The sequence below is a fragment of the Pseudonaja textilis genome, chromosome 1 (assembly GCF_049901715.1).
Source record: "Pseudonaja textilis isolate UNSWEBS1 chromosome 1, rPseTex1.2, whole genome shotgun sequence".
In the NCBI taxonomy this organism is placed as follows: domain Eukaryota; kingdom Metazoa; phylum Chordata; class Lepidosauria; order Squamata; family Elapidae; genus Pseudonaja; species Pseudonaja textilis.
Window position 1 is genome coordinate 99,530,750 of NC_141990.1, and position 12,018 is coordinate 99,542,767.

The following is a 12,018-nucleotide window of genomic DNA, read 5'->3' on the forward strand; positions in this document are numbered from 1 at the left end:
CCTGTAGTCCCCAAAGAAAACTTTTTCCACCAGAAAATTTAGAACCGCAGCAAGAGCAGGCGGCCCTCAGTCCATGGGGCAGATTCCTCACCTGCCCTGAAAAGGGATTCACAGATCCCCCTCAAAAAGGATTGGGGGGGGACGGACGCCGACGAGGCCAACGCGCTCGTGCAGCAGCAAAGCCCCCCTTCTCACGTTTATCTTCCCAGCGGCGCCCCCCGCCCCTTCTCGCGGGTCAAATCCCCGCAAGGGCCACTCCTTCTGGAAAGGATGGGACTAGCGGTCGGCGGCGGAGGCTGCGCGGGGAAAAGAGGCGGGGGCCGGCGAGCGCCCGTGGGGAGGCCTCCCCCGCTGCCAGGGCTCGGGATATCGCAGCCCGCTCGCCCGGCTGAAGGGTCCATTGGACGGGAAGAGTGAAGGCGACGCCCCTTCCCGACAGGCGGGCTCTGTGGGGTAGGAGGAGGGAACTCTGCCATGGGACTCTGTCCGCCTCGCACACCGCCGCGCGTCCCCAGCCATGGCTCGCAACTTCGAGCTGCTCTTCGAGTCCCTCGGCCACTTCGGCAGGTAAACGAGCCCTGCGCGGAGACCGGGGTGGTGGTGGTGGTGGGGCGGTTTGAGGAAGGACGCGCCAGCCGGGGAGAAGACTCGCTCTTCGCTCCTCTCTCTCTCTCTCTCTCTCTCTTTCTAGCGGGGAGTAACGGAGTTGGGTGGGTAAATGGACCGTGGGGGCGAGGCAACTCGGGACCGCAGGCGCGCCCGACTTTCCTCCTTGCTCGCCCCGGAGCAGCGCGTAAAGACAAGGGAGCTGCCTGGGATTGGGCTCCAGCGTGAGACACGTGGCTGCCGAGGGGGAAAAACCGATTTTTGCCACCTCCAGCAGCGAATCCCTCGCGGCACCCTCGCCCGCTGACGGCACCTTCGCCCGATCCCCTCAACCAAACCGCCTGGTTCGCAGGATCCGCTGGATTTACAGCGGGGATATAGGCTGCTTTGGGAATCAATATGTATTCGAACCCGAGAGAGGTCGCTGGTAGCTCGGTGGCTAAATGGAGATCTGAACCCGTGGACACCTCCCCCCACTCTCCAAAAAAATAATAATAATAATCCCAACCTAGCACGTGCTTGTGACTTTGAACTCCTGAATTTCGTGACAGAAGAAGAGCGACGTCTGTTTTGGGGAGCTAGAAAAGGGTAGTGGAGACCTTGGCGATCGCGTGTTGTGTGGTGGGAAGGTGTTATGTGGCGGATTTAAGGCTGGTTAAGTTGTGGCTTGGATATCGCCGACGGTTATTACGCAGAGCGGAGGCTGCCTTTTATTGCGGAAAATTCTTCCCTTCATCTGCAAAGATACCGTTATAATTATTCTGCACATGCTGGAAGGAATGATCTGTGCCCTTCGATCCAGTTTGGGTAGAGAACTGAAGTTCGGTGGTAGTGGAAACTAACCTTTGGAGTAGATGCTGGAGGCTCTGTGACTTTCATCTATTCAAAGCCATTGGGACTCAGGATGGGATGATACAATAAATCTCATCTATTTGTGGGGTATGCCCTCATCTGAAAGACCCTCCCACATGTCTGTGTGTAATAACATGTTTATTTGTAGCCTCAATTCTTAGTAAGATTGAGGTCTACAAAATTGAAATCCGATGGGCAGCTTTTCTGTGATCAAACCTGAATCAGGATGAAATAGAGGTGGGATAAACTGTTGAGGTTTAATGAATGGACTCTCCATCTGTAGGAATATGGGTACTCTTCAACTTATGACCACAACTGAGACCAGAATTTCCGATGCTAAACAAGGCAGTTGTTAAGTGAGTCATGCCTGATATAATATCCTTTTTTGCCATGGTTAAGTAAACCACTGTAGTTGCTAACTGAATCATGAGGTTGTTAAATGAGTCCGGCTTCCTTCATTGATTTTGCTTGTCAGTTGGGAAGATCATAAATGGTGATCAGGTGATCCCGGGATGCTGCGAGCATCATAAATACATATGCCAGTTGCCAAGTTCCTAACTTTGGATCACATGAGTGTGGGGAATGCTGTGATGGTCATAAGTGTGAGGACCACTTGTAAACCACTTTTTTCAGTGCCATTGTAACTTTCAGTGGTCGCTAAACAAATGGTTGTAAGTGGAGGACTACTGGTACCTGCACAGTCGGAGCAGAGTGCCAGCAAATTTAGTGCATTCGATTCCCTAGAGATGGAAAAAGAGGATGGTTGGTTACAAGTGAAATTCAAAATCTGGAGGAATCTGTAGCATCTTTTCTGACTAAACTTTTTGACTAATTGGATTCTTTCTGATTGTGGTCTACCCTAGACCAGTGGTCGCCAACCAGTGGGCCAGGGACCACTGGTGGCCTGTGAGAAAATTTTGGTGATCTGCAGAGAAATGTCACCCCCAAAGGACCCCTAAAGCAATTAATCCAGGCTGCGTGGGAACACAAGGCTTGCGTCGCTTTGCATTGAAAGCAACACAAGGTAGTGAGGGGAGGGGGAAAGGGCCCCTCTCGCCCCACGCGCCTGGCCACCAGGCTGCTTCTTGCTTCTTTCTGCTTCTTTCTTCTGCTTTTGGCTGCACCCAAGGAAAGCAGCAAAAGTCTTTCTTTCTCTCCCCCAAACTTCGCCAAAAATGAGTCTTTGGGACCCTGCAAGGCATCCTGCTCCAAGAGGCTGCACCGGCAAAGAATCATTTCTGGCAGAGTTTGGGGGAGAGAAAGAAAGACTTCTGCTGCTTTGCTGCTTTCCTTGCATGAAGCCAAAAATCTCTCTCTCTCTCCCCACCTGAGAATGGAGCTGGAGACGGTATCTTGTGATCCCAAATAAAGAATGATCGATTGGTAGGAAAATGGGATGGGGAATTTTCCTGCAGAGTTTTTTTGGGATTTTCCCAGGGTCTCTGGTCCACGGGATTTAAAATTATGAGTTTGGTGGTCCCTGAGGTCCAAAAGGTTGACGACCCCTGCCCTAGACTTAGCAGGGCTCTCCTACAATATCCAAAGTGAGGTGGTTTATTTGGGAAAAAAAGAATCACACTTCTGAAAATGTTTGTTTTTTTAAAGCGCCTAGTACATACATCAATATTCTCCTAGAAAGGGCAAGCATAACAGAGTAATAAATAGTGCAACTCTTTCATAACTGTTAAGCCTCCACACTCTATCCAAACTAACAACAGGCTAAGAAATTTAAAACTAGTGTGCTGAGTTAGGAGGGTGTTTTGCAGCTCTGTTAACCAAGAACTGGTTGCATTGGTTTTATTTGCAAAGAAAACATGTATTTGTTTTCTTTGCAGAAATGACACTTTACCTGAAGAAATATAATTGGGCTAAATTTTGTATTAGAAGAATACAAAAGAACCAGATCAGCCAACAGGAGGTCAGTGTGAAATAGTCACTGAGATGTGTGGTTAGATACAAAAAGTTATCTGTTTCATCGGGGCACACATAAATACAGCCTGTACCCATAGTATAAAAATGTGTCAAAGTTCCTACTTATTTATTGGTGCACAATGTTCAGTTTAATACTTTTCATTTGCATCTAAGGAAACTGACCAAAAAAAATGCAAAAAATGTAAGAAAATACAAAATAGACTACTTGCCAAATTAACCATGATATACTTCTTTTTTCTGGCTTTGCCCAATACTACTGTAGATTGTAAACCATCTCTTAGTAGGATTTACATAAAATGTTAAAAGATTGTTTTGTTGTACTATGGAAACATAGCTTGTTTTTTTCAAGTTGCAGTATTAAACTGTTGAGAATAAGGAATCTAGAGATTGCTTAGTTTTTGCCTTCCTGTGTGCTACAGAGCTGCACACATTTTTTTGCCTTGTTTTTCCCCGTCCCCTCCCTAACCAAATAGAGATACATTTTCCAATTCTAAGAGTAAATACTGGAACATGGCTTGCACACTGACAAATTAAAAACACAAAATGAAACATAATAGTACACATTTTGTGTTCCAGCTGAATAAATATTATCTGGGATTTATCAATTAGGTTTCAAACCTAAAATCTGAATCAACATTCTTAAGGATCCTGCTGAAAAATAGTTTATTTCCTTTTGTTTTATATGTGTATGTGTATGTATATGTATGCATGTGCATATATATGTATGTGTGTGTGTGTATGTATATGTGTGTGTGTGTGCATGTAAATGTGTGTTCAGTTATTTTTATTCAATTACTGTAATATATTTGATTTTTGATGGCAAGATGATGAAACCATGTTGAATTTAGAAGGAACCTGTTCTTTTAAGAAAGTTTCAGTCTGGCTGTCTTTAGGAAAATTTATTCAAAGTAAATGATGTTTAATTATTTTTATTTTTATTTATTTATGTTTTAATGTATATATATATAGACATATTTTTAATGACTGTAAGCTGCTCAGAGATACCTTATGGTAAGATGGTCAGCCAATAAATGTTATAAATAAATACATAAACAAATATTAGGATGTGTGAAGTTGTTCACTGCAGAAAATATACTGAGGAAAAAAAACAAGATTCTGGACTGATAGATTATATAGTTTTATGTATACTGCATGGCACAACTGAAAATACTGAAATTTCAATACAGTCCATACAGAAATCAGAATATTTATTTTAATAGTTGGTTGAATCCGGGAATCCAGCGTAATCAAGACATCATACTAACTTTAGCTGATTTATTCTTAAGGATGATTAAATTTGGACTAACCCATATTTGCACCATGTAATGATATAAATCCAAGAAAACTTAGTTAACGAAGTGAAAACAGAAGGAAAGTGCGTGCCCCTCTTTTTTGGTAGTCTGCATAATAGTTATGCGGAGGTTTCCCCAGCCTTCAGTTTCTAAGTGATGCTTGGTCACAAGTTCTGTCATCCCCAGATAACAGCCAATGCTCAAACAAAATGGACACTGGACACCAATGTCATTTGGTGTCTCAAGATTGTGAAAATTAGCCTTATGATGCAAGAAAGAGTCCTTTGTGGGTTTTTGAAGGGCTGCATCCTACACGTAACGATCTATAATATAATTATATTTGATATGGTAATGTTTCAAAGGGATCCCGATAGATAGAGCTTGCAAGAGGTAGCAATAGCTCTTAAGAATAGCTCTATTATTTTGTTAATTGGGTTTTTGAAAAAAAATGCCTCCTGTATATTGTCATTTATTTATTGTAAGCTAGCTAGAGTTGTAAGGATAGCTGGCATTCAAATGTGTGTAAATTCACAAGTAGTTTTCGATTTGCAACAGTGTAGTCACAATTCAAAGTTAGAACAGCACTGAACAAAGTGACTTATGATCCTTATTCCCGTAACCTTTGTAGCATTCCCATGATCATGTGATCAAAATTCAGATGCTTAGCAACTGATTCATGCTGACAACCGTTGCTGTGTCTCTAAGTCATGTGATCACCTTTTGCAACCTTCTGACAAGCAAAATCAATGAGGAAGCTGGATTCACTTTACAGCTGGTTTACTAACTTATCAACTGCAGTGATTCACTTAACAATTGCAGCAAAACTCACTTAACCAATATCTCACTTAACAACAGAAATGTTGGGCTCAGTTTTGGTCATAAGTCAAGGAATCCAGTGAGAAATCATAAGGAATTCATTGGAATGAATATCTGACAAAATATTTAGATGTTAATGCATCTGGCAAGGTGGATTGGCTCAGTTACAGTGCTGTTGGATTCACTATTGGAAGACCTGAAGAAACGGGTTAGGGGCAGATCATCACAGAGAAAATCTATGTGGTCACTAAAGGTTGACATTGACTTAAGTGCACATAATCAGAATGCAGCGGAGAATGATACACAATGGATACATTTGAACGTTATACAGGCTGACAAATTATTTTCCTGATTCTGTGGCCACTTTTCTGCTTGGTTGTCCTGCAGCAGACACTCCCTGGAAGCACATACCAACCCAGGTGTGCCATAAAGCAGTGTATTAAATTTCAAACAAATTTTTGACATGACTCTTCTTGTCTTCTTTCTCACAAATATTCTCTTAAGGCTGAAAAGCGGAGAACATGATCCTTGATTGTGATAGCCAGTTGAAGTCATGACATTAGTAAGGCTACACCTGGAATACGATATCCAGTTTTGGCCACCACATTACAAAAAAAAAGATATTGAGACCTTGGAAAAAGTGCAAAGAGGAGCAACTAAGATGATTAAAGGCTTGGTGACTAAAGTATATGAAGAAAGGTTGAAGGATTTGGTTCGGCGAGTCTAGAGAAAAGAAGAACTAGGGGGAACATGAGAGCAGGATTCCAGCATTTGAGGGGCTGCCACAAAGAAGCATCAGAAGGCAAGATGAGAAACAATGGATGGAAACTAATCAAGGAAGGGAGCAACCTGGAATTAAGAAGAAACTTCCTAACAGTAAGGAGAGTTAACCAGTAGAACAGCTTTGCCTTCAGAAGTTATGGGTGTTTCATCACTGGAGGTGTTTAAGAAGAAACTGGACAGCCACCTGTCTGAAATGGTATAGGTTCTCCTGCTTGAGCAGGGGGTTGGACTAGAAGACCTCCAAGGTCCCTTCCAGCTCTATTCTAATTGATTGATTGATTGATTGATTGATTAGTTACTTAGATGGTCAGATGAAAGCTACTTGATGGTATTGTTCTTGTCTGTAAGCATATTTTCATCCTACCCTCCTCCCACACCTTTTTTCCATGTTGATTTCCCTCTAAAACTGCTAGATTACCCTTATCTGCCATTTATAAGAGCATCCAGAAAAAAAAGGTTTAGAAAATGACCTGAAGGAAGATGGTCCCCCTATCTTCAGCCCTGCGGTGCAATTGAAGCGTTGCTGTTTAAGCAAATTGGAAAGAAGTAGAAAGAGTTTTTCACCTGCACAAATTGTGCTGCTGGTTGTTGTGGGTGGAACTGAGGCTTCGGGGTAGGCACAGCTGCCTGGCTTGGTGCCCTTTCCCAGTGAAGAGGCATTTCATCCCTTAAGCAAGAGAAGGATGAGAAAGCATGTACAATTCTGTTGGAGATTCAGAACTTACACATTAAGGGTGCTCTAAATTTCCCTTCTATTTGGTGACTTGAACAATCAGTGGGTGTGTGCATGGGTGGGGAAGAAAATGGATTGGATTTAGTACTATCATAATTAGGATTTTGGAACAGATAGTTGTTTGGTGAACTTGATATTTGATCCAGTAGCTTCTTAACATTTTCAAGTTTCAGGGCAACAGTGTAATAAAATGGGTGTTGACTTGGACTGAATTTTTCTAGGTCAATATGATCCATAACTATATATAATTCAGCACAAGGTACATCTTGACCTAATCTGTCTGCCACTGTGGTATGTAAACACGACATGGGATGGATATTTTGATATTTGTACCCTAAATTAGGCAATAAGGAGCCGCACATAATTACAGAGATGCAGAAAAATGGATAAACATGAAAAGTGCAGTAAATTAAATGGACAAGTCCCCTGTGCTTTCCCAAGTGACTCTTATAAAGAACAGCACGGTTAATTTTGATTTCTATGTTGATCCTAATGCTCACATTTCTTTTTATTCCTGCTCAACAAGTCATATTTCTTTCCTCTGTTGTGTACATTTCAAAGGTCTTGAATTGGCTGCAGAAAAGTCCTCCTGTGTGCAATGATCCACAACCCTTAAAATGGATGCTGCATGGTCTGCACCATGCCACAATTACCAGTCTCTGGACCAGTAAACTGACTCCATGTGACTCAGCCATCTCTTAACCTACTAACCTGGGTACTAAGTTCATTTCAGATCTTGGACCATTGTCTTTTTCATTGATGTTCAAGCCATCCTCTGCAATGTTTTTGAAGCATGTCTTCCATATATAGTTCTTCCTTAGCTAAAGCTGGTCTGTAATTTAATATTTGCTATAAGAAAACTTTTAGGTGAGTCCAAAATGTCTCTGCTGCAGATAAACAGAATGCATAATATTTTTGGCATATTCTAAGTATGCTTTCCTCTCATTCCAACTGGCTACATTTCCCCAATGTCTTGAGGGGCTACTTCAACAAGAATGTACAAGTTATTTCTTTAATACACACATTTTTTGTAAGGCAATTCTAAAACAAGACTACTCATGGAATCATAGTATGTCCTTATTGAATGCATAGTGGTTGAACGCAACTAATACTGTATTTTAGCTTGTTTGGAAACTGCCTTCAGTGGCTTTGATTGAAGTCGTGCATGCTTCTTTTTATAAATTAAATATTTTTCAATAAAGTGTTTTGGCTTTCTGATGTATTAATTCCCACGGTTTCTGAATTCTTACATTGATCTGTTATGAAGATTATTAACTCTTGTAACATATGGATTGCCTGCATGGCAGGTAGTGGAGTGTACAAATCTATTCTGCAAAAGATTACTCTGCTTCAGCTTGTTAATCTTCAAACCAGCTATGCCAGCTCAGAATTCTAAGAGTTGTGGTCTCTGCACCCCTGGATTGCAGATATCCAGCTGGAGAAGGCTGCTGTGTTGATTGGACATTCCCAGCTCAGTTAGCTAAAGGTATTTTTTTTACAGATTTCACAGATCTGTACTTGTACAGATTTCTTACCATAAGAAGTGACTAAAGTTGTCCTCCTGTGACATCCAGAAGCATACAAAGAAACGTCTATGGTGAATTGCTTGGAGTCAAACTGCATGTGTATGGAGTTCCTTTTCAGACAGTTTTGCAATTCATGAAGAGAAACATAGTCAACAGTAAGGCACAAATAACATTTAATAAAAGTATATGAGCGGTCATTAAAAAAAGCTACTGAATCAAGGCTTTTTCCTATTCTCTCTCAGTGGGCAGGTCATGTATAAGAAAATGCCATGTCAAGATATTCCAGGCTGGAGAAATGACAATTCAAACCATACAGGGAATATATAGAGAACAAAGTGCTTATGTTTGTGCTTAACCATATAAGGTAAAAACTTACATTAATAAGAAAAGAACAGTGTGCTACGCATGTTTATTGCTACTATAGCAATCCCAGTACTGATATTGGCTCCTGCAGAATAGATCCTGCCATTGCTGCTGAATAATCTTTTCTCTTTATCTGTTGGCTTCCTCTTCTTATTGGGTAGAAAACTTAAACTACAGCAGTACTTATTTTTGGTGATCTGCTATTAGAGAAATTCTCTCCTGAAAACACTCAGGTTAAGTGTGTCCTACCCAACAGTAACCTTTCTGTCTGCAGCAACAAATCAAGTGGTTTGAAATGGCAATCGGGTGGCCCCAGAATGCTATAATCATAAATATATGCCAGTTGCCTAATACCAAAATTTGATCATGGGAATGCCATGGCAGTTGTAAGTGCAAGGACCAAAAAGTTAGCCACTTTTTTTCAGTGCCTTTAGAATTTGAAACGGTGGCTAAGCAAATGATTGTAAGTCAAGGATTGCCTGTAGATTGGGATCTGTTCCACAACCTATAAAATATATTCTTATATATTAACAAAATCAGCAACATACAAAGAAAATGCATATAAAATGTTCTATAGATGGCACTTACCCCCTTTGAGATTAGTGAAAATGTATCCTAAAATGAGTTCTATATGTTGGAAATGTTAAAAAAAAAGAGGGAACATATTATCATATGTGGTGGTCCTGCCCAGAGGCTTGAAAATAACTGGCTCGAATTCCAAAATTGGCTACAGGAAATCACCAGTGAACAATTAGACCTAGAACCAGAACTCTTCCTATTGGGGAATCTTCAAAAAAAAAATACATAAAGAGTACAAAATACTTATTACTACACATATTGACTGCTCCCAGGATTGCCTTTGTCCAATGTTGGAAACAGCCATATATACCTGTAGAGGAACTGATCATAGAAAAAGTTATGAATTGTGCTGAAATGGATAAATTGAGTTTAAAAGATAAGGAAGCTTCAATATTTTATAAGGTATGTGAACAATGGTATAGCTGGATAAATCGGAGACAGATCAAGGATAAGTAATTATTAAATATAGAATATAGATAGAATAAGAATATAATTATGCACAAATTAATATTTGTAAATAATGCGCAAATGATTGTTATATGATAAGCACCACAAACAGCTGTTATTGAATATATTTTTTATGTTTTTAATGTAATAAAATTCAATAAAGTTTATTAAAATATAAGAGAGATAAAAGACATAATAAATAACTTTGTTGGCTCAGCGCTGTGAGGGCGAACCTAGGGCACGCAGGCCAGAGGCGGCATGCAGAGTCCTCTCTCTGGGCACGTGAGCTGTCACCCCAGCTCAGCTCTGCCATGCATGCACGTGTGTGCCTCCTGCTGGCCAGCTGGTCTTCGGGTCTCTGGGGTGCATGCATGGAGTTGCAGGGGGTGCATGCGCACATGCGGGGGCGGGGCACACAGGTGAGGGGTACACACATTGCATTTTGGGGATGCGCTTTGAGCAATTGGTGCCAAAAAGGTTAGCCATCACTGGCTTAGCATGTCAGATACAAATAAGTTTTTTTTAATACTTGGTTTTTGAAAATTCACAAATCTTAATGGCAATAATATACTAGGATAGCAACCTATTCTGAATCAGCATTTTGGGATAGAAAACTTCATTCATGTTATGTTTTCTTTGATCCTCTGTAAAAAACCAACCAAAGTACAAAGTCCACACAGAGCTTTAATCAGAACAGAGCAAATGACTTTGCTTCCTGCAAAGGTTTCTCTACCTTTGCACTTCCTTTATACCTTAGAGGAGGGGCAGAGGTGATTGCCCCTCCTCTAAGGCTTACTTACTCTTAAGTCGCCCCTTTTGTCTTAGCTGCTCTTGCCTTCTAGCAGCTCTGTGCACATACGCACTGAGAACAGGCTCCCCTTGTTCCTCTGCCTTGCTGCTGCCAGACTCGAGGCTCCGGAGTCAGCACACAGCTCCCAGATGGTCCTGGCCCCATCTCTGCATCGGACACAGGACCCTCGTCCAAATTGCCCCCAGACTCCTGGACTGGTCCCCATTCTTCCCCACTGTCCGATTCCACTGCCATCTGCCCGGCGAACCCCAACAAATACATCCAGACAAGATCAGATAAGAGAAAGCTTGTTTCAGAATGATTAAACTGCACACTATTCAGAGGAATGTCATTTATGAAGTGCATAACTTCCATTAGCACAAGGGATGCAACAGGTTTTGTGCAGCAAAAGAGACTTCCCACAATTATTGTTTCAGATAGTTAGGATTACAGGCACTCACCATTACAATCATGAAGAGGCTTCTAAGCTGCGAATATACAGGTAGTCTTTGACATACAACAGTTTATTTATTGACTGTTCAAAATTACAATGGCAAAATAACTTATGACCATTTTTCACAGTTGCAGCATCCCCATACTCACGTGATCAAAATTCAGATGCTTGGCAACTGACTCATACTTATGACTGTCGGAGTGTCCCAGGGTTTTGCAACCTGACAAGCAAAGTCAATGCAGAAGTCAGATTCACTTAACAACCAGGTTGCTAATTTATCAACTATAGTGACCCGCTTAACAATGGTGGCAAGAAATGTCATAAAATGGGATAAATCTCATATAACAAATTCTTACTTTACAACATACATTTCGGGCACAATTGTGGTCTTAAGTTGAGGACTACCTATATTTTGACCATTAAATTCCTGCAAATTATTTTTTTAAAACCCTGAAATTGTTGGCTTCATCCATTGGGGGAGTGGGTAGGTCTGGAAATTTCAATCCATACTTCTCACATTCCTCTTTTAAGTCTTGGACTGTATTTTTTGGAAATAATGTTGCTATAGAAAAGTTTAGAACGTTGCATTCTTTTGGGGGAAGACAAGGTAAGAGTTTAAGAAACCAATCTCTAAAGTCAGGGTTGAGAGAAACAATGTAGTAAAATTAGAATAAACAACTTATTTTGCATTCTTTTTTTAATGAATATGGAATTGGAGGAAATGAACCATATTTTTAAAAGGCAGAGTGAATGAAATGCTGTTCAAAAGATTTTTAAAAAGTAAATAATCTCTGGTTTATCTAAACTGCAACTGGAGTCAGTTCTTTCTCCAAAACAAGAGAAAG

At 41.0% G+C, this 12,018-nt stretch overlaps 1 protein-coding gene across 2 annotated transcripts in view; it reads left to right on the forward strand.

Annotated features, from left to right (window-relative positions):
- The first annotated feature begins 272 nt into the window (after positions 1-272).
- SLC22A16 (solute carrier family 22 member 16) overlaps positions 273-12,018 on the forward strand; it is a 28,770-nt gene continuing 17,024 nt past the window's right edge. The window contains exons 1-3 of one of the 2 annotated variants that reach the window (XM_087912962.1): positions 474-567; positions 8,516-8,695; positions 8,783-8,904. In XM_087912962.1, the coding sequence (XP_087769088.1) occupies positions 8,882-8,904 (23 nt within the window). In that variant the 5' untranslated portion in view covers positions 474-567; positions 8,516-8,695; positions 8,783-8,881. Of the gene's footprint in view, positions 568-8,515; positions 8,696-8,782; positions 8,905-12,018 lie in introns of both variants that reach the window. The other variant, XM_026726614.2, reaches the window with a different exon arrangement.